The following is a 27,388-nucleotide window of genomic DNA, read 5'->3' as shown; positions in this document are numbered from 1 at the left end:
ATGTTGAAGATATTGTCTATGGTAGGTCAAACTTTATTCCGAGGTTGTTAATTAATGGTTATCAACTTCGCCCTTTCTCTCCGCCTAATAGCACCTCGTATATTTTAATATAGATGCCGAATACACAGGCAATCAGCTGACTCTGAGCTGCAGAAAAAGAAGCAACAAGCGGAGGCTGCTGCTGCTGGGCAGACCAAGAATAGGGTCGGAGGTGCGAAAGCACGGATTCAACATGGTACGTTCCGCAAGCATCGCATCCCTCTTGTGATAAAATGCGAAACACTTTTCCAATGGCATGGGCTAACTGTCAGCTTCGTCCTTCTCACCTTTCACAGATCTGCTCCGGGTCGGGAAACAGGAGGAGGAGGAGAGCCGTACGGGTGCACGCCCCATTAAATTCGAGTGGAAGAACGGCGATGATCCGTTTCATTTTAGTGTGGTGATCGAACCGGACGAGGGGATGTACAAGGGTGGCTCGTTCAAGTTCAATTTTGACATTCCCGAACACGACTACCCGTTTGAGCCGCCCAGAGTAAAATGCACCCAGCGGATATACCACCCGAATATCGACCCGCAAGGAAATGTGTGTCTGAACATACTGCGTGATGGGTGGACAGCCGCGTTGGATGTCCAGGCCGTTGCATTTGGCTTACTGGTGCGTTAATCCTCTCAGAAAGGAGAGAAAAGGGAAAGAAAGAAAGAAAGAAAGAAAGAAAACCTGGTGCATAGAACTAACGCCAGCATGCCAAAACGAAACAGCACATATTCATCCACACCACGTACGAAGACCCCTTAATCCAAGAAGTCGCTGACGACCTTCGGCTGAACCGTGAGGGCTTCCGACGCAACGTTCGGACAGCCATGCAGGGGGGGACGGTGCGGAATACACAATACGATCGTGTCTTGAAGAGCTGAGATGGGACGAAGGGAGGTGATATACTATACAATGCCATGGATGTAGTAGTGGTGGTGGTGGTGGTGGTGATTGCGGTGGGAAAAAGTAGGAGACGAGAGAGCGAGACGAGGACGGGACGAGGGTGGGCGGTACTTAAGGTAGTCAGGTAGCTGGAAAGGAAACAAATGCCAATATAATGCATAACTGTTGATAGAGACAATAAATCATTCACGAGCGACGGAACAGTGAACGGGAATGGGAACGGCCCTAGAAGAGAAGAGGGATGAAATAATGACATTTTAAGATGTGCAGCATTGCTCTTTCTTTTGTCTGTTCGTCCCACGGATTTTATTTTATTACCATTATTATTATCCACTTATCTACAGCACACTTTATTTTTTTCATAGGAAGGGAAGTAATGTTCCCTTCTGCGTCTCTGTGTTACGCAGTAACCGAGGAGTATTGATTGAATCCAAAACATCATCTGCAGTATGTGAAACACACAAAGCATTTAATATATCTATATATATATATTTCATTATTTATTATGTGTTCCCCGACCGATGGGCACCCTCAAACATGCGCAAGTTTATATAATTACATATACTCCGAGAATGAGGTGCGAGGCATGCCCTGGGACAATGAACATTATAAGCGCAGATTCATGCACCATGGCTAGGTTCTGTAGCAGAAGCGACCCTCCCCCACAAAGAAGCCAAGGGCTTCAATCCAGCGGATGGAATGTAGGCTGGAGGAGTGTAGAATGAATTGACATTGTCCCCCGTCGCGGATGGGACGTGTATCTATCGCTTTGCAGTCAAGATGCTTTCTAAAAGATGTTCCTGGCCACATTCTGTTGCATATGTTTCATTTTGAGGGACCTAGGCTGGAGGGAATATATTCCGGGCAGCATCAGGTAGAGTATGCGCTTGTGTTGGCTCGTTTCGTTATGACAGAGTGGAGATCCTTCGCGCTTTGCAGGATCGACAAGGAAATCACAGAGACAGAGATTTAGCGGTCTGAGGAGGAGGAGGAGGAGGAGGCGGCGGGGTGGGTTGGGTTGGGTTACTAGTGACATAACAGGACGGAGCGAAGTGTTTCGATCTCCAGTCCACTTCCGTCCTTTCAAGCCCCAGGGATATTTTCCAGGGGTTTTGTGGATAGAGGGTTCGGCTAGGGTTAAAATTGAACCAGCGACTTCGTTGAACCCGTAATATCCTGTTTCTCATCTGCGTTGAGGTTGAGGCTGGTATGTAACCGGTCCGGTTCAGAAAGATAAACTTTGTTAAGTTTGAATGTCTATGAAGCCGTTTGAAATTTAGTACGAGCTCCAGGAATCTCAGATCCTAGACAAATTGACACATGGTGGCTGCAAATATGAAGAGTGGTAGAGCTATTGTCCACGAGGATGTCAAGCTGGTCTTAACGAGGCCAATATGGAGGTGGCAAGGGGCTGCGAGTACTGAGAATTGGTATTGGATTGTTCCTGACTTGCGATACTTGGTGCTTCAGAAATCGATATATATTCACGTCTGGTTGCAGAACGTCGGATATCGTGCAATATCATGTCCCCAATAGACGTCTCCTGCAATCCTCCAAAGACCTAGTGTAATTGGCAATTCCGGCCTGCTTTGTTAGGAAGATTCGCAAGTTTATCGACTGAACAGTCGTCGTCCCGGGAAGATGGTGAAGGATGGCTCGCCTATGAATCAACCAACACTCGAGTAACAATGTTGGCACCTGCACTAACTTCTTCAATGGTGAGGCATAATCCTTGTCGCCCTTAAAGATTGCAATAGTGCCATAGCCACAAACAATGGAACGCAATAACGAAAATACGGGATTGCTTCCTCCATAAGTGAGGGAGGTCGAACAGATCCCTTGTTGGCCTGCTCCATCCGTCGCCGTCAACCGAGAAGGGGACAATGCTCTCGGAGGTATTGAAGCCATGCCATCATCTGGCTGGGAATTTTATCTTAGTTGAATAGCTGCTGGCGTCATTGACGAGCAGAGTGGATATATTGATATAGCAGCTTGGTAGAGGCCTGTGGTAGGGAAGTATGGAGTATAGGTAGTATCAACGAGGTTCGCTGATATACTCCGTACTCGACTTATGATTGGTGGATATATCCTTGGAATCCTATTGGCTAACTAGGTCGTAATTGGCTTAGTCAGCGCTGACTAACTTATCTCCCAAGCCCCAGTTAGGAAAAGGAGGAATTGAGGCACCGAAGAAGGAGGGTCGAAAATCGCAGCTTGACGTTGTCGATTCATTCCCAACGCCTGGAGGCTGCAGTCTATGTCTCTCCAGCCGGCCATCAAGTGTTTTCGATATCTCCTCCTTCTGACGGGCCAGACGCCAATGCCTTAACAATGAAGTTCTTCGAAAGCACCTTCAACTACGATTACTCTTTTCCCGCTGTCTCACTTGCCTACTTCCTCCGTTATCCGAACCCTTACTCCCGCCATGTCCTGACCACCGATGTCATCGATCGCTATGTCGACCCTGTCACAGAGCGCTTGCATACCACCAGGCTGCTTCTTAAAAAATCCAAGATCCCCTCGGCCATGCTGAAGTTACTACCCAAGGGAATTGGCGGCAGCGAGAACTCAGGCCAGAGCTTCATCCTCGAGACCACCGTTGTAGACGTGAAAGAAGGCTGGATGCATACAGAATCTCGTAATATGGAATGGACGGGCATCCTCAGCGTCGTGGAAAAGCAACTATATCGACGCCTCCCTCCTTCCTCGGACAACAGTAATCCCAAACCACGGACATGGTGGTCAGGCTCGTCCATTGACGAACCTAAAGACGAGAGGACAAGCGTGAAAACCACAGTTACGTTTCGGTCAAGTCTGGGGCAAGCGGTGCTCAATCGCTCCAAGAAGTTCGATGCTTCATCAGCGGGCGAACACGGCGACGACGAGTCTCACAGCAAACGAAGCCTTCTCGCATCATGGTCCACGGCCGGAATCCAGCGCACAATTGAGCTCGTGGGCGTGAAGCGAACGCGAGATGCTGTTCTGAAGAGCAAACAAGGAATGAACGTGGTTTTGGAGCGGTTAAGGAATGGCGGAATCGTCGGAGTCCTCGAAGGGATGCAACAGGATCGTGAAGCGGGACATGAAGGGCCGTGGAAACGTGTTTGGATGCATGGCGCTCACGGTCACCACCACGAACATCCCCATTCTCACAGCCATGCTGATGACGATGCTTAAAGTTCCGGCTTCTCTGGGGGAATCGATAACTTCGACCTCCTACAATCCACGACAACGAGTGCTCAATTGCTGTTCAATCGCGCCGCGGTTTCAACGCAATCTGAAAAGTTTTTTCTTCTTCAATTACAAACTAGCATGGTGTTCTGGCGTTGCGGTTCTGGATTTCAAACATCTCCTGTTCCTTTGCTCACGGAGGCAATTTTTGCTCTACTTGCGCCTTTTGCAAAGAAGTTCTTTCTCTTCTCTTCTTTTCCTTTTTTTCTGCCTGTATTTATTATCATTGCTTCTTTTCTGATGGCTGAGCAAAGAGTGGGTGACGAAACGGAAGAAATGACCTGTTCCTGACCTGTACATTATTCAACCCATCAGAGTAGATATGGCATATGGCATGGGTGTGTGGAGGCAACGGTGGCGTCGAAGGAGCGCGAAAACTTGCCCGTCCTCTCGTCAACTCATTCACTTCATATATTTGCTTATCTTGTCCTTATCTATTATTGCTTCTTTTTCAGCCGGCTTGACATGAAATACTGGATATATATATCTGCTGCTTTGCTACATTGGGAGCTGAGAATATTCGCTGGACTGGTAGCTTCTATTTGGTTTCCAAGCCATCAATTGTGCTCCAGGCGCATATCTGCTGCGACCTAAAAGATGAAGATCGGCTATTTGGACATCTTACGGAAAATATGAATAGTTAGCGTAGCTCTCCGCCATGCTGTGCGTTGCTCTCAAGTGTCTCCGTCTGCAGCTAAATTTGGGTGACGGTGCGGCTCTCCCCGCCTAAACATTCCCCTCCAAACTTTGTCGACATCAACTGTCACCACCACACCTTCTCGAGGCCTGTGATCATATCTCATGCCAGAGCCCGTACCCGACAATGCCAATGGCTTAATTCGACGCTCACGGATACAGAAAGCCAGAGAACTCCGGCTAATCATAATCCCCAAAGTATTCTGTCGTCATTGATTGCGGCAGCCCTATCCGACACCTCCTCCACAATATAAAAAAAAATTTATCCAACAATAATCCAGCCGTCCTTAATCGCCTCATCATGGCGGCAACCCTCGATGAGGAAGACCTCTCCGCATCCCTCCCTTCCCATGAACACGATAACACATCCTCGCACAAGAACCGCGGCCATCCCGCTATACCTCCAAAACGATCCCGCCCGGATTACAATGACCAATCCCCCGACACCGCAAGGGACATGCAGCGACTGGACCAGTACACCACCGTTAAGATACTAGGTGAAGGTTCGTTTGGCAAAGTCAAGCTGGCGGTGCACCAGGCGAGCGGGAGGCAGGTGGCCCTGAAAATCATACCGAGACGGAAATTATTGTCGAGGGATATGGTGGGGAGGGTTGATCGGGAGATACAATATCTACAGTTCTTACGGCATCCACATATCATAAAGCTGTACGTCCAGAGTTATTTTGGTTTTAACTCGTTCTTTTTCTCAGATCGGATGGCCCGTTTTGATATTTCCTCTGCCGTAACGATGTTGTGTTATTTCACTGACCTAATTAATTTGTCGTGGGGAGACAGATACACTGTGATTGCAACGAAGACCGATATTGTCATGGTGCTCGAGTATGCAGAAAAGGAGCTTTTCGACTACTTGGTAAAGCGTGGGAGGTGTAGCGATGAAGAAGCACGCAAGTTTTTTCAACAGATAATTTGCGCAGTCGAATATTGCCACCGTCACAAGATCGTCCATCGAGATCTGAAGCCAGAGAACCTGCTCATTGACAAAGAAAGAAACGTCAAGATCGCTGATTTCGGCCTTAGCAATATCATGACCGACGGCAACTTTTTGAAGACGAGCTGTGGGAGCCCCAACTATGCAGCGCCGGAAGTCATCTCGGGGAAGCTGTATGCAGGACCGGAGGTGGATGTATGGAGCTGTGGCGTGATCCTCTATGTGCTACTAGTTGGCAAGCTTCCATTCGACGACGATTATATTCCTGCTCTATTTAAAAAGATTGCCGCGGGGAACTTCCATATGCCCTCTTACATATCGACCGGTGCTGCCCGTTTGATACGAGCTATGCTACAAGTCCATCCTGTTCAAAGAATCACCATCCCAGAGATCCGTCAGGACCCTTGGTTTCTTAAGAACCTTCCGAAATATCTCCAACCCCCAGCGGAGGAGTGGGTCAGCTCAGGAGCAAATCCTAACAGAGCCATTGATCCCCGCAGGATCGCTCCGGGCCGACCGTTCGCAGTACAAGAGAAAATTCAACAGACGGCAATCACCAAGCTCGAGAAGAGAATGGGTGTCGATAGAGAAGACATTAGCGACGCGTTGAAGAAACCGGAACCAAGTGCGATCAAAGACGCATTTTTTATCGTGGTGGAAAACGAAATGATGCAGACGAATTGTAGGTCCTTATACTTGTGATCTCAATTCCCATGACGCCTTTTCACAAGAATGTTCAAACTGACTTGGCTGCAGCCCCTACAGATGCCAGCGAATCGCCAACCACTCCACCTGTCTCCCCAGAATCCTCAGCTTCTCCTGCTGCTGGGAGCGGGTCCACCCGTAACGCCAAAAATGTGAACACCGCGCCTCAATCGTCCCATCGAGGGCAAGTCCCAACACCGTCCACCCCACTATCTGCGCCATCGCTAGCACCAGCGTTCACGATTCCAGAGGTCGAAGAGGAGCGCGTCAGCCACGTACGCATTCTACCTACGAGTTTGCCATACGTTCATAATCAAATAATGGACCAACGGGAGAGGGAGAGACATGCTCCCTCCCAAGACCAGTCAATGGAGGAATCGCGTGGGCGATCGCAATACCAGGACATTACTGAAGCCGAGACAGACAGCCACAAGGAGAGATCTCCGGAAGAGCAAGCTGCGACTGCAAGGTCACTCAAGCCCCATTCACGCAGTCTTGTCGATTTGAAGAAGCTTAGCTTGGAACCGCCGGAAGGTCTCGAGAAAATGTCTTCGCCACCAAAGAGATCGCGCAAGTGGCAGTTTGGCATACGGTCACGCAATCAGCCATATGAAGCTATGCTGTGCTTGTATAAAGCTATTCGAGCCCAAGGTGGCGTTTGGGAAATCCAACCCGCCGAATCTGGTAAGATTTATTTGTTTGTTTATTTCTATACTTGCTTTCTATAACGCCATTTTAATTTTGATGAAAATGACCCCTAGCTAATACAACCTCTTGCTGTACTACAACAGACAACGACCCAGCGGCAACCCCTCAAATGTCATCAGAATTACCAAAACCTTTACAACACAAATACCCCAACCTTCCATCAGACTACTACATACCCAAAGACCTCTGGTTCATCAGAGCCCGGCTGCTTAAAAAAGATGTCCTCGCGCCCGGCCCATCAAGCAGTAGCCATTCCAGCCGCAGTGATCTAGAGGAATACCGCCGACGAATTAGCTTAATAACAGACCCAGAAGAGAAAGCAGCTGCCACTGCTGCCCTGAGCAGGAGTAATTCGGTAGATAATCCACACCTTACAAGTGCTGCTCCCACAACTTCCAGTGGCACAGGTAGTGGCAACGGCAGCGGCACAGGTCTAACAAGCTCTACGCTAGCCCTGGGATCTTCTTCTTCGCTACTTCAGCACCCTGGTGCCATCGTACACGGCGTCTGGGTGTTCATCGACATTCAACTATACCAACTGGAAGAAAACAATTTCATGGTCGATTTCAAATGCGATGGTTACCAGAACGTGATCCGCGTTGAGAACGAGGGTGGAAGTGGCAGTAGTGGTGACCCTGCTGCTGCCGCTGAGTGGCGGCCGGTCAGCAAGCGGATCCGAAACAAGGAGAAAGAAGCCACTAGCCCCTTTCCTTTCTTGGACGTTGCGTCGGATTTGGTTGCACAATTGGCCGTTGCGAATTAGTCATTGGATCTTCTCCTTGTCCATCTCTCAAAACTCTTCCTTTTTGACCTAACTGCCTCCGCTTATCATTCGTTATTGTCCTCGTGACGTTTGTGCATTGGGGGTTTTCTCAAACTCATGTCCATAAGTATGATGATGTTGATGATGTTGATGATGATGATGACGATGCTGTTGATTTTCGATTTTCAATTTTTTCGATACCATTTGCTATTTTATTATTGCTCCGCATTGATGTGACATACGGACACGGGTCCGAGGGAAAAGGAAAGGAAACCAACAGAGGATAACCCGGGGGAGGGGGGGGGGGGGGGGAATGGAATTTCGTTTGCGATCAATTCGGCAGAGTGTCACATATATCGACTCTTCGCCAGGCCAGCTCCATTCTACATTCGTCCAAAATAAGCATTATTTTCCTTACCATTATTCCCCTTTTGGAGCTTATCGACTACAAGTTACGCCTCCCTATTCCTATCGGAGGATGCATACCAGACAACGATAGAAAACATACGTTACCTAGTGCGTGGCATTAACGTATTATCAAAAGAGATGAAAGGTCAGACTTTACTCTCCTGATCCCGCCGGCATTGCCGCTACTTCTCCTGGTTCAGGGATTACAATGGTATTTGCTAGCTACATGAACACTGGAAGTTGAATGATATGTATGTGATAAACATTCCTCACGCTTCAGATCATCCATTTCCACAACAGAAGAACAACAATCACACCAAAAAGGAAGAAAGAAAGAATAGAAAGAAAGAAAAAGAAGCCGAATGACAATAGGACAGAATGATGAGAAATCCTAAGATCGTCATCCTTAGTCGTATGCCTACTGGGGAAAATCCATGTATCTCACTCTAATCTTATTCTGTCCTTGAAAGAGGCCATGAATTCGAGGGAGGGAGGCTTGGGTTTTTGTCGGGGCTATGACGAATAGTTAATCTTCTCTCTGATGGTTCCACGGCTGTTGATTTCGTGCTCGTTTGCTTTGTTGATACTGATTTCTGAGACCCGAATTTCCGAACCCTCTTCACAATTTGATATTTGGTGCTCAGTAACACTGACTGGCTTCTTCATAGGTCCGATTTAGGTGCTACATAGCTGGAATTTGGTACCAGATATTTTGATGAGCTATCTTCTGAGGGTTTCAGGAGGGGTTCAATATAAATCTACATGCATACATACGTACATACATACATACGTACATACATACATACATACATACATACATACATACATATATATATATATGTATATACGGATTCCCCCTTTCTATACTTTTCCCTTTTCAGGAAAGGAGATCTGCATAGCTGGTTGGTTCAATATTAAATGATTGTGTTTGTTTGGAAGTTTTGTCAGTTCGCGGGCGACCTGAGAACTTGGGATTCCCCAGCTTATCGGACTTGCTCTGCAGGGTTTAGCGGCGGCCTGAGTAGGTTTAGCATAATATCATTACTTTGTTGAGTATATAAAAGCGCCTACTTCAGCTGCTCCCCGTCATCTCTATTCTCTCATTGATGTTTTATCATTGTCTCATCGCATGTGTGCTGACACAACACCTTCACTTTGACTCTCATAAATTGTCACACAGATTGACTGTGCTGTATCTGAACCATTCTCAACTCTGCTGCTGAATTCCACTTCTCTTCTTCAAATTTGAAGTGGCTGAGTTTTACTGAGATAAGTCATTTCTGCACTTCTGGCATTGCTGGATTTTTGGATTTTGAATCCTCTGCATTCTTTGCAATTCAGCAAATCCACTCCCATCCCAGCTCCAGAAAGTACAAAGTGAAAAGTATAAACATGAAAGTATAAGACTTAAAACTTAAAAGCAAAAGTCATTTCGTTCGCGGTACAGATGCTGGCAGCGCTGATCTGCTGGCGACATTGTCCCCTGGTGTTGTCCTGATGCTGGTGGTTGCTGAGGCATACGCGCATCATGTTCTGAAGCTTCCAGGAAGAGCTATGACATTCCCGTGCAAATTCGGTTTCAAATTGGCGTGAGAGTAGTCCTTCGTCTATCTTTCTCTCATATACTAAACTATCTAGGCCTGTTGAACACCATGTTTTACAAATATCCGCCAACACGGAAACGGCGACTGAGTGAGCAAGGGATTGGATCAACGTCGAAGAGGGGAGCTGGATGAGGCCTCTCACCAATGATTCCGCTCTGGATCGCTTTGATATCAGGCTGACAGCACGGTATTGTGATCTACTTGTTTGTATTGGTTTGAGATAGAATTACGAATAAGCTATTGATCATTTCCTGGTTGGATGTTTTTCAAAGAGACGTCTATAGTAATGGTGCATGTTGATACTAATTGAATTGAATTCTTGTAGATTCTCACCGCCATTCTCCTGACTTCGTTTGCTTGGTCTTTAACCATAGCAGAGACCTGGAAGGGATACTGGAAGAATCATCTATGCTTTCTCTCAGCAATCTGTTTCGCCGGCACATATGGTCGTCGCTCTGGGGGTTTATCTCCAATTTCATTAGGAGCATCAATCTATCCCAATACCTCAGCGGGACAGCAAGGCCAATCCTTGACGACGATGTTGAACCTGGACGTACAGAAGCGCAATTCCACCATGTCAGTGAGCTAATAATGCTACAACTACCTCCTACTGATTTGATTATATAGAATGCCAAATCGCCCGAAGATTCAAGCCACCTCGTTGCCGACCGCCCAACCGTCGAATAGTCTGGTAACGAGATAATCTTGCACGTGAAGCACCCACCGAAATGTATATCGATTGGTTTTTCCGGAATCATCTGCGAAATCGACGAAGATACCATTGTGAAACACCCAAAGGTCATTCCGAATAATGATCTATACAATCAGATGTACCGCGATATGATCATTAACGAAAGACTGATCTACGAGCGCCTGGGAAGTCATAAAGGGATTATTTCCTACTTGGGCGTCCACGACCAATTAACCGGTGCGATAAGATTGGCATATGTAAAGGAAGGGGATCTGGAATGTTATATTCAAAGCCATGACAAGCCATCTGAAGCAGTTCGCGCCACCTGGATTTGATTGCTAGTAGAGACTTTCTGGTATATCTATTCTCAAAAAATCCACCATCAAGATGTCAAGCCCAACAATATACTTGTTGAGAATGGCACTTTGAAGATTTGTTGATTTTGTCAACGCCACAATGCATGCATTGGATGCTGATATGGAAGAGATCTGCATGAAAGATCCATTGTCATGAGTTGATAAACTTGGTCTTGGATGTATTATTTATTCTATTGCAGCATGGCGGGTCTTCTACTATGATTATTTTGAACATGACTGCTGACCAGAGCCAGAAAATCTCCCGGCAACAAGCAGTCTACTTTACGTGGATATCATCAACAAATGCTGGATAGATGGCTATGGTACTATAAAATCACTGTATGAAGACTGCAATGCTTTTTCTGGCATGGAGTGATGACCTGAGAGGGGAGAATAAATCAATGTTGTCCAGCATTTGTTGAGGGTTTGCTGGCTGCAGATTGTTTACATCATGTAGGAATAAGATACTTCTGATACACTTTCATCTTCTCAATGGGTCGGCTCAGCTCTTACCTAAAGACAGAGTTCATTTTAACTCCCAATCACCGAACAAAAACGTCTTCTACTGTCATTCCAATCCATAAACGTTGTCAGAAAGTTTTCTAGGCTACAAGGCTATATCTCGCGAGACACCATAACAGATCACTAATACGCTTCCTGAGCTATTATCCTTCTAATTTCGGCCGTCGTGTCTGCCCAGCCAAGGTCTCATTTCAGGCACCAAAAGCTAGGTGTAATTGCCACGAGCCTAACGCGCAAGATAGACTTACAAACTAGGCACCCACAGTAGCACCTTAGGCTTGAGCAACGGATGCAGAGCTCGAGCCTCCAGCTCCTGTTCCATCACCATCCATTCATCCAGTAGGAGGCTTTTTGTTGCAGCAATTGGGGCAGACGTTTCATTTTGCGTAACCACGGCTTAAAGCCTCGGTAGTCGGTTCTGGGTTTGGACAGGGTGAACCTCTCTCAGTCGCGGGATCACACCAGTGGAGAATGGCGTTTCCTTCAGGCGCTGTGTGCCCACAGCCCCAAGTGTATGTATTTGGCGTCTCTTTCTTGCAAATTTTCGCTGAGCTGTACGTGGCCTATATTGGCGCGTGAGTAGTTATGCATGTGCATCTAGAGATATACCGTGTGTAAGAGCCTGAATGGAAATGAGTCTTCATACAAGAGAATGGGTACAGTTGAAGATGGTTCAATCTTGAGTATTGCCTCGAGCTACCACCAGGCAGCATCCGAATGTGCACGGTGTGTGGATAGATGACTTAGTGCTGTGAACCTGGAAAGGGTAGCCATATGGAGCAATCCATTAGGGTTCTCATGCCTTCATCTATGATTTGTGACTGAAGTCTCTGGTCTTGCATTGTGATGACTATGCATGTGTGTATGTGCTGTCACCTTCCCCGATCTTACAGCTTTTTGGATTGCATTGCATGCGTATCTACCCTGTATATAGAGGCAGCAAATTCTCCTTGGTAATTGACTGGAATGTCAACCCTGCATGCCGTACAATTAAGTTAATCATGTGATTCCAGAACCCTAACCTGGGAACTTGTATTCTCGATCCCAGCTTCCCTTTGGTTCCGAGCTTTGCGAATGGCAAACAAGACGTCACTTTTAACGAAGGCTCGTGGTAAAAGTCTATATCTCGCAGGGAGCTCCCGAATCCATGGATGGCAAGCCTGTGAAAGGCGAAATTGCTGGCCCCTTTGGCACGACTGCTGGAAGGACATGGGGAGAACATGGCACTAAACAGGTTTCTTGCGTTTTTGCTTTTCTTCCATTTTGGCGTTTTGACACTTTGCTAACCTGGGCAATTGACACAGACTAATATATGAGGTGAGGGGTGACCGAGCCAATGCTTTCCATTTTGGCTCTCCCTGGGAGAAGTTAATTACCATTCTTTTGATAAAGCGGATAGTGGCATGCTTGAATTGAATGTAAGGCTCGGGCACTACAGCTGGGTTGAAATAGATGACCACGTCTCAACAGACTATACAAATGACAGCCCTGCTTTTTGACAGCTGTGAATCCAAGCCCAGCTTCTATCTTGTAGACGAATGGGACCAGCATCAAAAAGGCGGCAAGTCGGATCTAGCCGAAAAAGATCCATTGAGAAAGCATGAAAACACCAAAAGTCAAAAACAGCCTTAACCTCCTCTCTTCGCCGTGAATGCTCAAAAGAAAGTTATATGACGTAGATCATTTGATCAACCGTCATATGGGTTGCCGCCAGTCCGAACGGCACCCTTCTGCATATTTCTCACCCTGCTCTACTTCTTCCCTCTTTCAATCCGATTCCGAAAGAGTCGAATTAGATAGACGCGCCATTCATCTCAAGCAGCTGCGCTATCTGTGTCCCCCATATATTGACCGTCAGTGCAATACTCAGCAATCACGTTGCTCTATCACATCTCATACATCTGGGCCATTTAGCTACTATAGTTAAGCGCTTGCACAACATACCGCCAACATGGGATTGAGATCGGTTAATTTGGCCCTTCGGGTCCCCCAGGTATGTAATCTCAAGCGTTCCGCCGCGCAACCAGTGATTTCAGTACTTTAAAAACCACGAAGAGGAGGGGAGAGATAAGATAAAAAGATGCGACATGAGAACTAATACGGATTCACGTCGCCCACATGTATATAGTTTATCTTTACCGTGATTATCATGGCGCTTGTCGGCAACATGGTAGCAGACGCATTTCACGGCAGCGCGTCGACAGTGAACTACATCCTTTTCGTGTCAGCATTTTCGATGTTATCACTCTTCTACCTATTTGCTGCGGGGGTCAGCGAGGCCTGCCTCATTCATCCTGGCTTCATGTTCCTTGTCGATCTACTGAATACCATATTTATTTTCTGCGGTGCAATTGCTATGCCGGCGAAGCTACGTGTGCATTCATGCACTAACATGGTAAGTGCAAAAGCAATCGAAGTTGAAGCAGCTAGTTCAGGTTCAGGGGAAAAGAGAGGAAGAGAGAAGAGAAGTTTGAAAGGCGCTGACATGTGTTTTTGGTGCAGGTGTACACCGTAACGAACTCGATAACCAGAGGCTCCCTGACGCCGGAAAAACGCTGCCGTGAAGCACAGGCAGTTACAGCCTTCCTTTGGTTTTTGTGGGTTCTGTTTCTGATATCGACGATCTTGTCAGGGCTTAGTATGCGTGGGACGCTGGCTGAAATGCATGGCCCGCGTCCTGGCCGGCGTTCCCGTCCGTCAATGTCCCAGGTGTAAAAGTCGCGAGGTCTGATGTCGGGGAAAGGGAGATTACGGGGCGGCTTGATATATGTATGTCATATCAAAGTTTGAATTTCTCAAAAATACCGACGAGATGTTTTCTGACTTGACCAATGACGAAGACCGAGAAACTTGGACGAGGAGACGTTGTGGCTAGGGTGCAAAGCGTCTCACCGAGCTGTGCTGTCGTTTATCCGCTGACCAGGCATTTGGCGCAATCTTTACAAAAATGACAATGGAAGCGCAGAAATGAGGAATTCCTTGGTTCTATTACTTCAGGTTTATAGTCGATGTACTTTAAGAGCTGACGCAGCATCACTCTCAACCCAACAAAAAATCCCCGATGACGATCTTGCTTTCAATTTTTTTGCCTGTATGTGTGAAGGTCGCTTTTGTTATTGGCATCCGTTTGCCATCGTGTATCTGCGTATCTGTCTATATCCGTACTGTTCATATAAGAAATCACATTGATGTTCTATCAGTGGGAGGAAGTGTGGTAATGTGTGTATATATTTGTCTGTGGCACGATTGATGGCCCTGTACAAGCAAAAACAGTGCTCTGGTGAATTGCACTTCTCCGGCCTCAACAAATTCCAAGTGACTTTGAAGCATCATTATTTACGAATCCTGATTGTTGCTTGAGGGAAAGCAGTGAAGATCAAAGATTTTTGTGAACATTGCAAAAATTCTAGAGCAAACCAACTCTGCTTCGGCTTCAAGACACAAATCGTCTTATCTCAGCTACTTTACTCCGTACAGTCGCTGGGCATCCCGTCGACAGCGGCAGCGTTCGTTTCACCTTTACCCTTTATTGTTTAACACAAAGTCAGTGCACACATCTTGTGGCTTTGTTGAGTGAGGAATTTCATTTCCACCCCCGTGGTGGCTATCAGCCAGGTTCCTCAACGAATATGTAACAGTGAAGCCCATCGATCAAATCATCAGGCCCATCTGCCACAAGTTTTAAGGTAAGTTAACTAACTAACTAGTTAGTTAGTTAACAAGATAAGCTTGCTAAATATTACGCAGCGTAGTTATAACATAGCTGATCATTTCATCGGTGCATGGATAACTACTGCTCCAGCCAACCTCGTCATATGCCACGTTCTATGAACAGACTCTTTCTTCATGCATGCAACGCTGAACTCGCTACTCACGGCACATAGATATCGGGATGGCTTTTGAGTCGTAAAAGGCAGGGGCAACAAGAACAATATCGAGGCTTTGTCCTCCACTCGGAATTTTTCGTGATGTTAGCATCCAACAGCCAGCAGACCCGCTGTTTCTGCTGGGATGCGATACGACAAAAAAAAAAAAAAAAAAAAAAAAAAAAAAAAAAAAAAAACTACAAAAGCTGCGATTGTGCCAGTTGCAAAAGTGAGGGAAGAATCCCAGCGTTTCTTGACCCAAAAGGATCCGAGAAAACATTCAGGGGGCAGGCGTGCTGGATCTTTTAAGGAGTGAGATGGAGCTTGTTGACCAGGGACTGTCTAAATATAGGCAGATGTCAGATTATCAATAATCATCTCTCGGCAAGTTCTAATAATAATCCCTTTTCCCTGCTGAAAGGCTGCAAGCATCACGACTCCACCCCTGGCCACACTAATCGCAGCCAGCGTATGAGCTGAGACGCACCACGGGCCAAGAGCCAACTACAGCAACTAGTCATGCTTGACTCTCAAGTTTCGCGAAGGCTCCGCAGCGTCTGCTAGCCAATGATGGCTCGGTTTGGAGATGAAGGAAGGCGGTGCGGCCTCGGCGGGCGTTCTTCCTTGCACTTCCTCGTATATAATCAAACAATATCGTGCTGGTCCTCTCCTGGGATGTTCCTTTTTAGCATTTGGAACCCCCAGTCTAACTCTCCACAACGTTGATTTCATACGTGGACAGATCTCTTCTTTTTTTTTTTTTTGTTTCTGTTATTATTCTTCTCTCATTTCCCTTTTTCTTCCGGGAAAGAGGAGCCCTTCATTGAGACTTTCAGTTCATCAAATTTTTATATCCCCTCTGTACTTATATATTTATACGGAAGCTCCGTGAAAGATGAAGACCACGGGCATTCTGCTCGCCTCGTGCGCAGCCGTTGCGTCGGCAAGATTGTTCCAGATCGAAGTGAATACGGCCCCAGACAAGCAAGCCAGTCTCGTCGCCCAACTGGATCAACTTCAGCGAACACACCGTAAGTCAAAAATTCCAGGGGAACTGCAACTGCGCACCGGGCCAAATTTGATGAATAGATTTGCAATCTATCCGCATCTCTACATCTATTCCTGCACATCTACATATATATTATGATACAGATTCTAACATGAACAAACCAGGCTCCGTAACTAGCGGAATTGGGGCTTCCGTCGACCAGCCGGGTGCCTATTGTCAAGCGTACTCGGACCCCCACGGCCGTGATGAGCTAGGAGAGCCCTTCTGGAGGGGCCAGGCTGCTGTTTTCACAAAGGATGATAAACCTGTACCCATAGGCTCGTTTCTGTGCAAGGACACCGTCGAGGGGTTGAGGGACGACGGCGACGACTATGACGATGACGATGACGATGACGATGACGATGACGACGGTGATAAGAACAAGGGAGGTGACCTGGACGATCATCTGAAGGGGGACGCTGGGAAGGGTGACGGGGATGGGGATGGGGATGGGGATGGGGATGATGATGGAGACGATGACGGGGACGACGATGGCGATGACGATGGCGATGATGATTATGATGATGATGAGGATGACGATGATCTCCAGGATGGTGATGGCGGGAACGAGAGAATTGATTTGAAGGACGACGATTTGGACGACGACGACGATGATGATGATTTCGATCCGTGGAAGGACGGGCAAGACTAGAAGGCAAGTGTATAATCCCGCACCGGCATTGACGAGTTTGTGCAGTACATACGAGCAGAAGTTCAACTGGGGGAAACGTGCGCCAACAAGTGCGCTCCACCCCCAGCCAAACCAATAATCAGCATGCTCATCTCAAAAAACAAGAAAGAGAAAGAAAGATCAATCGGCTAACAAATCCCAACGCCCCAACAGAAGATGTGAAGCTCGGTTCTAAAGTCTTGAATGCCGAGGGCAAGAAGAAACTAGATACCCCCTTCTCCTGCATGGACATTTCTCTAGGCAAAGAGGCCGTGTCGGCGATGGCAATCAAGTGCGGTGTCAAGAGGTAGACGTAATATGTTCGCAAGTTCTGGAGAGAAAGGAGCCCCCTGAAGCTAGGATAAGATAAACGGAGTTTCGCTTTTCTCTTCTTTTATATTTATATATACATGTATATTGCTTCTGGTTGTTATTCCAATTATATTTGTATGCATTTTTTTTTTTTTTTTTTTTTTTTTTTGTAAGGCCGCGCAGGATTCCACTATCTTTGCTCTTCTTTGGTATTTGGTTTGTATTTCAGCCTCTTTCTGTTATTCTTCTCTATAGAGATACCACACCCTATCATCCGTGTACTATTTACCATTTCCATTATATTTCCACATTTCCCATACAATAATGCTTTTTTTGTGGTGGATCTTGTTGGGAAGTATTGCTGGTTTTGCGCGGCGAGTACAGAGTAGATAGTTCCATCCCAGTTGCATGTTATTCAAAGCTATACATTTTCTTGCTGCATACCAAGTTCCTTGAAAAAGGTAGAATGACAAAGGGGCCGGATTGGGCGGTTCAGAGTTCATTATTGTTCACGAGAAACCCCCTGGGATGAATACGGGGTAGCAGTGAGGAGAACCATCCTGAGGGGCCTCCGCTCCGTATTTGGTGGAGACTGTCCCTTGAACTCGCGCAGGACACGATCCATACTGTGTATATTTGAGGAAGCCAAGGGCGGGGCCGGAAGGGCAAGGGCCCCGTCGAAAGAACGCCCGCTGAACCACATACTGTATATTCAATCCAGTTGTAGCAGTAGTTGAAAGAGATGTTTGTCTGCGAAACCGGCGATATACATGATGATCAGCCACGGTCATCCTGCAGCTTGGCCAAGGTGCGCAGTCATGATAACCGGCTAACTACCCCACAACATTCTGCAGTGCGAGAAAGCGAGCCAACCAGTTGAGTTGAGCATTTTGATTGCTTGGTGTCGGTGCTGTTTTGTGTACTGGCGGAAAATGACGGTCAGCAAGGGTAGCTCGGAATGCGAAAGCGCTCCCTCTCCTCCATGCCTCTGTTCTGTTAAGCATATGCATGCACACTACATGCATCGTTGCATCGTTTGATCGTTTGCCATATAACTCTCAGCCACGGAGAGAAGCAATGTTGTCAAACACTATTAAACCTCGTCTATTAGGTGAACTGAGGTAGGCAGGACATCTTGGTTATGGCGGCGGCTGTTGGATATCCATCCATCTGCACCGAGGCGTAAGGATAAGAAATGCATCCAACCAGGCTGCAAGAACATATTTTCCTGTGTAGCTCTTAACAAACGAGAGCGGCGGCAATTGCAATAGCATGCGTAAATGCAACTTACCTTCTAACCCTCCTCAGCATTTCCTCCTGGGCATCACCCTCACCCTTGCCAAGATGGAAAAGGCCTGACGGATACGCTTTGAGCAACAAGAGCGCTTTTTTGCGCTCTGTCCCTTAGGCCTTCTTCGGTATCACCCAATAATTTCATCATCATCTGTTGTAACTTTCGAGGTTGGTGGATAACAAGATGTCCCACAAACTATAAGCAAGGCAAAACTACATGGCGATTGTTCTCCAAAGCAAAGAGATAGAGAACAAACCAGGAGGAAATATGATAATTTTTTGGTACTCTCGAGAGCGAGGAAGTAAGAACAAAAACAAACGATATAGATACTGAAAAGCCATGAATATCGTGTTCGTCCGGTGCTGGTCCGTCTGTGCCGAAGCGATGATAACGAAGTCCACCAGCGGCCAAATATCAACAATCTTGCGGAGGCTGTCCCTTGCAAAACGAAACCCTAGCAGATATATGTTCAGGCCATGTCCATGTACTGTACTTACTGCACATGCTTCACTCACTCTGTCCATTCGTAACGCTGAATCCCTCGGGCGTTTGGCACTTCCCCTTTCAGCCATTCCCCAATTATGCTATTTTACGCGGACGAACAAAAGACTCTGCATCTCACCACCAGCTCTCAACCAGCCACAAACGAGCCCATCCCTGGATAAGGGGCCACCGCCCGCTACAGAGACTCACTCGGGAGTTTCTGCTAACGCCAGCAGCAAAACCATGTCTCGGCATATTCACAACGCCGTAGATTTCAAGAGGGGATCGTGAGCTGTGGAGGAAGAAGCAGAGGGGTTAGTACTGGTATGATAGAAACAAGCATTGAATGGCTCTGGCTCGTGGACTATGCCCAAGATCGAAACGGTGATGGTTGGAATATATGAGTGCTAGTAACTGTATTGTATCCTGCACTCTCATGCACCGCACATCCAAACCAGCCACAGGCTCCACCGACGTACCGTCCCATCCCCGTGCATGGAACTGGCTTCACCGTCAGAACTGAAGATGATTTCCTCCATACGTCTGACCAGCGTACTCCGTAACTTCTGAGAACGAAGGAAGCCCTTAAAGTCTACAGAATCCTCCGTACAGGGAACTAACTTGTCAGGCCTGAGTCATCCCCGAATGCGACGGGCTCTGATTGGCCGGGATTGGCCGGGAAGTCGACCTGCACCGTCACTTGGCTGCTTATGTAAACAGCGGGCACCGCAACAGGTTTAGCGCAGTCCTCGGCCAGCGCAAGCATGGTCGGGCAGCAGCCAATCGGAGGCGGCGCTGACACCTCCGAATCGGGCCTCCCGAGCCCTAATCTGCCTTGGTCCATACGGTAATCCATACAAGCGCCCATACAGCGCCCATACAAGCGCCCATACATCCTCCATGCTCTGTCCATGTATGGAGTCTGTATTGTGTTGGATGTCTTCACTCCCTCAGCCTCCCCAGCGGTGCTAAAGAACTCGAATTCCTCTCCTCGTATCTCCCTCTCCCTTTTCTTCTTCTTTCTTTCTCTCTCTTTGCTTCCTTTTGTTTCGCCTGGAAGAACACAGTAATACCCTCCCGTCTACAACAACGAGGTAGAGACGTGCAACTCATTGGAGAAAGAGTTAGCTTCTTCCTAAAACCCATATTCTCGGCCGCCGTTGCGGATAACTAGACGTTATCTATAGATCCATTGCTCAGACATTATATACTTCCCTTCAAAACCTCAAAAAGCCCTGTTTCTAGTATCTCCTAGAGCAGAGTATATTTGGTTACCCTTTTTAAGAACCCCTTCCCTCATTTCTTTCTGCATCATGTCCACCTCCTTTCATTACCAATCCACTTGTGTCGAGGAGGACTCTGCATATCTGGACCTCACTCTGCCCAATGTCGTTGCCGATGACTTCTCCTTCGCGCCCCAATCGAATACCTACCCCGCGGCCAATTGCGGGCCGATAGACCTCTCCAAACTGGATGAGAGCATCTCCTTTGATAATGTACTGTGGGACCATTTCAACCTAGACTTGTTGGGCTTTGCTACCGAATCTTCCATCCATCCATCCACTTCGCCGTTAAACGACATCTGGTCCACCGACTTCAATTCCCTCCCTGACCCATCCTCCATCTGTTTTGATACCCCCCAAATGGGCTATGCTTCACCCGCCTTTTTCTCTGCAGAAGCAGATACCATTTCTACTGACCGCACTCTCCCTTCACCCGATTCGGATGACTCCATCCAACGCCTGAACTGGGTTAGATCCACACTGAAAGGACCTTGCCTTGGCCAGAGCAGCCAAGGATACACGACCTGTATCACAAAAGACGAAGCAGATGGATGCTTCAATTGAATTGTATCTGCAGCTTCAAAACGATCTTCGCTCTGGATTCCAGGAAGAATGCGCACCCGCTGCCCAAAGCAGGGTCTGGCAACCTAGCTCAACCACCATAAGCGACTCGTCATTCGACAACAATTCGTTCTCCCTTACCGGATCGCCGGGCTCATCAACGGGCACTGTCCCGGAACTCTCCCCCGCGTCTATCACAAGAGTCGGATCAGCATCCGCTGGCCCCTCTAGGCCTACGCCGCTGCCTGCATCCGGTGGGGTTCAAATGGTCCTGGACATGAACCTGAACGAGACCACATCGCTGCCGAAGAAAGCATCGCCCAAAGACCCAGGAGGAGCGGCAGCGGTATATCACTGTGCGAAGACAGGGCGCCTGCGAATGGCACCGCAAGCAACGCAAGAGGGTGTGTTTCGTTCCTTTTGACTCAAATAATTATCCCCTTCAGAGTGAATATCCTGGCTAACGCCCAATTTTTAGTGCACATGTGTCGATAAGACGAACTCCGCCCTCACAACTGCCAAACGGAAGAAGCTAATGAAGCATGTTCAAACTTCCCAGCAACATTGTTCAAGTGCTGTCACACCGGTTTCGGCCGGCGATCGATGGCGCAGAACCAGTGTCCGTCCATGTTCTGGGCCGCTGCAATCCTCGCCTACGCCACAAGTGTGTGTCATTCCCAAATCCACTTGGCGATGCGACGGAGGCCTGTCATGCACTGATCCCGAATGCCCCGAATGTTGTGGTAATGAGGAACCAATTGCCCAACGTCTTCAAGTTGTGGTACAATCCAGTCTTGACTGCCAACGCCACAGACCATATATCAATCGCGGGACATTGGATTTGATAGAGTGGCAACCATGGGGAGAACCATCAGACGAGCACCGGAGATATACTCTTCTGCCTCCTGTGCGAGAGTCGCTGGAACCAGCGTCTCAGACTCAACGCGCGATCCGATCTCGTTTGCAGACGACAACTGGTGTGCCTGGGTCCGTCAGGGCTGCTCAGGATCTGGATATTCATACCATCGCAGGTCCTGGACGAGCGTACTCATCTCGAGATCCACAGTTCTCTCGAGACAATCTGGGAGATAGGCCAACTTGCCCGCATCCGACGAATATCAAAATTACATCTACCCATGCTAGCATTAGGGATAGTCGGCCGAACTCGCATCTCTTGGTACGACGCAGCGACAAGCTGGGTATAGATGTTGGCGCCATCTCCACTGATGGACAGAGGCGCACTAGAAGTCCGCACACCCAAATTGACAATCAACCGTGGGAGCCCACGACTAGAGCAGTGTTAGAAATCATGGTTCGCCTAATGTCGGGGACGATATTGCGACTTGCTACATGTCCTTCATCTATATTCTCGCGATCATCAGCCTCATGGAAACCTTCTGCTTCATCTGGAAAATGGGAGATACAACACGCCATTCGCAACAGAAAACCCTCTCATTCGGAAGCGGGGGAACCGAGCACAGCAGCCATAACATGCCTCCTGATGATCTTGGGATTCTCATTTGTCTCACCAACCCTCTCAATCGTTGCCTCCATCTTCTTATATCGTGCCACCAGATGTTCCCCGTCGTCAAGTAATCTGGCCCACGCCAGGCAAATCATCAGTCATAAACCCCCTACCGTTCCTGATCACCGCATAGCAAGAACGCATTGCGCAGTGAAATGACAACGATACCATACCCTACACTGATGCAGCCGAATCCGCTATGCTATGCGTGCGTTCACATAGCGTGGTTGTGGTTGTAAGTAAAGTGTTCGACACCAACCGTCACCCCCAACATTTTCATTCTTTACTTCTCTTACTTTTTATACTTTCCTCGCCACCCTTTCCTATGGCGCCCTCACAGGGGCACGGGCTGCTGGTATTAGATATTTTGACATTTACCGCCTTCTTTTTTGTATTCTATGTACATAAATAACCCGACTACATCCTCCATGCTCGGTAGTTCACAGCAAAGATGGATAAAATATCATATTTTCTGATCGGATAGGATTCTGTTTCTCCCATTTCCTTGGGGTTTCCTTTCCCTAGGGCCACAGTAGGCATTCAACAGGAGTACAGGAGTAAAAGATCAACTGGCAGTTGTCGAAGGTACTACTCTCAGGCCTAACTCCCCAAACGAAAGTTCAATAGCAACTACCAGGTAACCTGTGTAAAACAAGAACTACCACCACAAGTCCCTTGAAACACAATTGCAGAAAGATGTCTGATCTGCTATGTATTCCCCATAGTTCACTCAATATGCGAGCAGAGCAATCTGTCCTATGTCGGTGCTTCCATCTTCAGCAAGACAACTGAGCTCCTCTCGATCACGGAGGATTTGATCTATTGTTTTTGCCATGCCAGTTGCATGTAGGATCCTTGCAACGGCCGCATGAGTGCTAAGGAGAACGCGGCTGGGGAGCTCATAGTCAGCGTGCTTTGTGAATTTCACAACACGCTCGTTGTTCTCATCGGGCTCGGGAAGCAAACGCATCATATACGGGCGGTAATGATATAACCGAAGGTAATAGGTGTTCTCCTCATCCTAGACGACCAACTGTCAGGTTGTCCGACAAACATGGCTAGCCTGGTAGGGTACATACCGCTGGTTCTAAAGCGATCTGGAATTTGCCAAATGCTGCATGGATTGGACCTAGCAGTGCCATCAGGTTTTCGTAGTCATTGACTGTCACTGCAGAACAATTGGTACGAAAGTGGACATCGGGGAAACAAGTATATATCGCCGCCCAAGCTTTCGCTTTTTGAGTTTCCTGTGATTAAATTAGACATATGTATATATGGCATAGGAGCAGGCAACACCAACTTCAGCATTGCTTCGAAACTTCCCAAGCGCAAAGGGAATGATGTGGGCGAGCTCAGTGTCTGCAGCGGATTCGAGGAAGTCATCCTGTGCATTTTTAGCCGCATACTCGTAGTCGTACGCTCCAGTCACAAGGCAACGGTAGCCGTCCCGCGCCAAGCACTGCTTCTTAAGCTTGCCCTGGGAATTTCTATCACTGGACCGAGTCATTTGAGATGACACGACATTAACAAGATCCTCAGCATCGGGAAGAGGAGAAGGAGACACATATGGAGTAGTTCGTGCTCTCACTAACAGAAAATGTCAATAAGAAAAAACTGACATGGAAGTGACTCGCAGCTTTAACTGAGAATCTTACAAGAGAGAAGAATTACCGATTTCAAATGCTGAGAGAGAGTAAAAAGGATCTCATCGTCTTCGCAAGTTGCGATAAATGGTATCAAGTTTTGCTTGCCTCCTTGAGGTAGATTATCAAGAAAAGTAGTGAGGATACTGCTGGTATTATCATTTAGGGACTGTGGTTCATACGCTGATATCTTCATTCTAGCTGTATCTTCCTCGAGTTGTGAAACTGGGGGTGGAGGCGATAAAGATCGACTAGCGGCGTTGAAAAAAGAGTCCACGACATCCTCTGCAGACTCCTGGGTAGACGCCATGGTGCTGAATAGGTGGTTGATATCAGAACAGACGCCTTGGTTATAGGAGTTGTTGTGTTGGTTTGTTCTGGTCAATTGATGAACATTGATAGGGAAGTCGACAGGGAATGCTCAACACTATGCCTGAATAAACTAGTATGGACCGCCACTAAACCGCAGTGGACAACGCTAGGCCTGAAGCAGCGGCCGGTAATTATTACAGCCAATCATATACTGGCGTTGCTCAAGCCTCAAATTGTCCCGATTGGGCAATTTCATACCTAGGTACTCCGTACCTTGCCAGGTGTGGGCAGACAACATATCACCTGTGAATCCACTTCGTGTCCGCATGTCTTCTTATTGCTCTTGAACGAAACATAGCGCTGTTAAATCCCAACATTTGGCTTGGTGCCGGCTCCCCAGATGGAGAGCATATCCATATACGCAGCGTAGAAGCTTCCTTCAATAACTTACGAGAGCAATCCACGGCTCTGACAACCTCGAGTTCCTCGACTCCATCTCAACCAACACGGGCCCGCAAGCTCAGGCGAAGAGAGCCATTACTCTGACTGTGGTTATGGCTAAGCTGATAGCCTTTACCACCACTTATGATACGTTTTCTGGAGGCTTTCTGGCGGCAATCCGGCAGAGAACAACGCGGAGAAAGGCTCAAGAGGACATTGGAGAGTTGCTGTCACATTGAAATTGTAATGTGAGTTATGACACTATAGATTACATTTATGGTTTGAGGGTGTCTCTGCGTTCCAAAACAGTCAGAAACATCGTCTCTGGATATGCCAGACTTCTATCGCAATTGCTTCTCAAGCATGCATACCTGGCACAAACTGACTATTTAGTCATCCCTAGCCCCGTTCTTCTCGCCGTGACTGTTGTCGTCGCCCTTATCGCCAGCATGGCTGAATCCCTTTCCCTCTCGCATTTCGAATATTTCACTGTAACCGGATACTTCCTCCAAGATGATCCCGCAACGGACCCCGAAGATTTCGACTATGTGTGTTCCCTATCTACTCTAGAACAAAATGCAGAAAGAAGAGGGCCATCTACTAATCAAAACGTAGTCATCAAGCGCATTCGGCCTCATAAACCAAAAGTACGATACAGATGACGACTTCGACCCGAACCGAGAGAGGACCCAGTGGGAGCGTTTCGCCTACAAACTGCGATCTCTAAATACCCACGCTGACGAGTATACGGAATTCAAGTTGTTCTACATGGGTCGGCATGGTGAAGGGTTTCATAACGTTGCAGAAGCACTTTACGGAACTGAGGCATGGGATGTATGTACATTGCATTCGCTATTAATAAACTCATTCCTCGTCCCGCACTTCAACTAATCACCCTCGTAGTGTTACTGGTCCAAACTTGACGGCAACGGGAACATCACATGGGCCGATGCACATCTGACGGAAACAGGCATCTCTCAGGCCCTACGCGCGCGCTCCACATGGGCCACGCAGATGAAAAACCACATACCCCTTCCACAATCATACTACAGTAGTCCCCTCGATCGATGCCTACAAACGTCAAAGTTAACATTTGGCGACCTAGACCTTCCGTCAGATCGACCATACAAGCCGGTCGTGAAAGAGGTATGCACAGTGTCTCTCACCACTGCCTAGAGGATATGACCAGGATAGATAAGAAAGAGGGGAGAGCACAAAGGCTAACCACACGCGCCCCGCCCCTTGCACAGCTCCTCCGCGAAACCCTAGGGGTCCACACGTGCGACCGCCGCTCTCCAGCAGCGTACATAGCAAAGACCTACCCCAACTACACCCTCGAGGCCGGATTCGCCCCTATTGACCCCCTCTGGGACCCAGACCTGCGCGAATCTGACTCCGCACGCACGACCCGCCTGCGGCGGCTTGTCGACGATATAGTCGAGCGAGATAGCGGCGCGAGCATGTATATATCGCTGACGGCGCATTCTGGGGCGATCACATCGTTACTGGAGGTTATGGGGCATCGGAAGTTTAGGTTGGAGACGGGGGGCGTGATTCCGGTGCTTGTACGGATTGTGAGGAGGAGAGGGGCAGCGGAAGGCGGTCGTGGGGTGGTTGAACCACCGCAGAAAGTGCTGGAGTGTGGAGAGGGTTTGGTCGATGGGCAGGATGGTAGAAGAGCGGATTTGAGGAATTGAGACTTTTCGGAACGTTTTATTTCTTATGTTCACTGTATTTCTTATTTCATTTTTATTGTATTTTTTAAGTTTTAGTTTTACTTCTTTTCTTGGGGGCGACAGTGATTGCTTGCTTGCTTAAGTGTATATGCCGCGATATGGGATGGGATGGCTTGGTGTGTGGAGTTTTTAATGACTTTAGATACCCCCTGGCGCATCGTTTGTGATCGTTTCCCAGTCTCTCTCCTGAAAGAAAAACGAAGTGCGTTTGTTTGTTATGTGTAGAGTGTAGACCGAAGCGAAGATAAATTGATTGAGATTATATATTTGCGGCACAGGATTATATTATGCACCTTTAATTGGGGGGTGGGTTTGCTTCAAGAAACACAGGGTATTTATTTTCCTTATATAGAAATAACCGTGAAATGACGGAGAGGTTACGAACGTAAAATTACAGAATATCCGGTGTCCCAGCCCCTATTCGGTCTCTCCCCAGACAGCAAGAAGCGCAAATAAGAAAAAAAGCCCCAGGGGGAGGGGGGGGGGAGAGCAAACGGGGCCGGTTCATTAAAATCATCAAAATCCTATAACCATGAAAAGCGCCTGGGGGTGGGAGGAATATTTAAGCAAGAACCTACAGCCAATAAATGAGTAATGCAAGTTCAAGGGGAGCGAGCAAGTAACAGCGCAGGCTTGATTTTCAA

General features: G+C 47.6%; 9 protein-coding genes across 9 annotated transcripts; 7 read left to right on the top strand and 2 right to left on the bottom strand.

Moving 5' to 3' along the window:
- Window positions 1-915, top strand: HCAG_08882 (NEDD8-conjugating enzyme ubc12; the record flags this gene model as incomplete). The annotated part of the gene is made up of 4 exons (XM_001536168.1): window positions 1-21; window positions 154-235; window positions 336-655; window positions 742-915. 4 exons carry the CDS (start codon window positions 1-3, stop codon window positions 913-915), a joined length of 597 nt encoding a protein of 198 aa, XP_001536218.1.
- Window positions 916-3,268: 2,353 nt separating this feature from the next.
- Window positions 3,269-4,114, top strand: HCAG_08881 (MSF1 domain protein; the record flags this gene model as incomplete). The annotated part of the gene is made up of 1 exon (XM_001536167.1): window positions 3,269-4,114. One exon carries the CDS (start codon window positions 3,269-3,271, stop codon window positions 4,112-4,114), a length of 846 nt encoding a protein of 281 aa, XP_001536217.1.
- Window positions 4,115-5,165: 1,051 nt separating this feature from the next.
- On the top strand, window positions 5,166-7,989 carry HCAG_08880 (5'-AMP-activated protein kinase; the record flags this gene model as incomplete). The annotated part of the gene is made up of 5 exons (XM_001536166.1): window positions 5,166-5,367; window positions 5,656-5,735; window positions 5,787-6,495; window positions 6,570-7,202; window positions 7,310-7,989. The coding sequence occupies 5 exons, from the start codon at window positions 5,166-5,168 to the stop codon at window positions 7,987-7,989; spliced, it is 2,304 nt and encodes a 767-aa protein (XP_001536216.1).
- Window positions 7,990-13,719: 5,730 nt separating this feature from the next.
- On the top strand, window positions 13,720-14,285 carry HCAG_08879 (predicted protein; the record flags this gene model as incomplete). The annotated part of the gene is made up of 2 exons (XM_001536165.1): window positions 13,720-13,965; window positions 14,073-14,285. The coding sequence occupies 2 exons, from the start codon at window positions 13,720-13,722 to the stop codon at window positions 14,283-14,285; spliced, it is 459 nt and encodes a 152-aa protein (XP_001536215.1).
- Window positions 14,286-16,331: 2,046 nt separating this feature from the next.
- On the top strand, window positions 16,332-17,136 carry HCAG_08878 (predicted protein; the record flags this gene model as incomplete). Its single annotated transcript, XM_001536164.1, has 2 exons — window positions 16,332-16,467; window positions 16,610-17,136. 2 exons carry the CDS (start codon window positions 16,332-16,334, stop codon window positions 17,134-17,136), a joined length of 663 nt encoding a protein of 220 aa, XP_001536214.1.
- A 2,381-nt stretch (window positions 17,137-19,517) lies between these two features.
- Window positions 19,518-20,111, bottom strand: HCAG_08877 (predicted protein; the record flags this gene model as incomplete). The annotated part of the gene is made up of 3 exons (XM_001536163.1): window positions 19,518-19,535; window positions 19,723-19,835; window positions 19,865-20,111. 3 exons carry the CDS (start codon window positions 20,109-20,111, stop codon window positions 19,518-19,520), a joined length of 378 nt encoding a protein of 125 aa, XP_001536213.1.
- A 445-nt stretch (window positions 20,112-20,556) lies between these two features.
- HCAG_08876 (predicted protein) lies at window positions 20,557-22,683 on the top strand (the record flags this gene model as incomplete). Its single annotated transcript, XM_001536162.1, has 4 exons — window positions 20,557-20,994; window positions 21,104-21,433; window positions 21,566-22,264; window positions 22,381-22,683. The coding sequence occupies 4 exons, from the start codon at window positions 20,557-20,559 to the stop codon at window positions 22,681-22,683; spliced, it is 1,770 nt and encodes a 589-aa protein (XP_001536212.1).
- A 659-nt stretch (window positions 22,684-23,342) lies between these two features.
- Window positions 23,343-24,565, bottom strand: HCAG_08875 (predicted protein; the record flags this gene model as incomplete). Its single annotated transcript, XM_001536161.1, has 4 exons — window positions 23,343-23,633; window positions 23,692-23,859; window positions 23,913-24,199; window positions 24,268-24,565. The coding sequence occupies 4 exons, from the start codon at window positions 24,563-24,565 to the stop codon at window positions 23,343-23,345; spliced, it is 1,044 nt and encodes a 347-aa protein (XP_001536211.1).
- Window positions 24,566-25,457: 892 nt separating this feature from the next.
- Window positions 25,458-26,705, top strand: HCAG_08874 (conserved hypothetical protein; the record flags this gene model as incomplete). The annotated part of the gene is made up of 4 exons (XM_001536160.1): window positions 25,458-25,556; window positions 25,624-25,842; window positions 25,912-26,154; window positions 26,259-26,705. 4 exons carry the CDS (start codon window positions 25,458-25,460, stop codon window positions 26,703-26,705), a joined length of 1,008 nt encoding a protein of 335 aa, XP_001536210.1.
- Window positions 26,706-27,388: the final 683 nt, after the last annotated feature.

The sequence above is a fragment of the Histoplasma capsulatum genome, genomic scaffold (genome assembly GCF_000149585.1).
Source record: "Histoplasma capsulatum NAm1 scaffold_13 genomic scaffold, whole genome shotgun sequence".
Classification (NCBI taxonomy): Eukaryota; Fungi; Ascomycota; class Eurotiomycetes; order Onygenales; family Ajellomycetaceae; genus Histoplasma; species Histoplasma mississippiense.
This window is presented reverse-complemented; position numbering and strand designations above follow the sequence as displayed.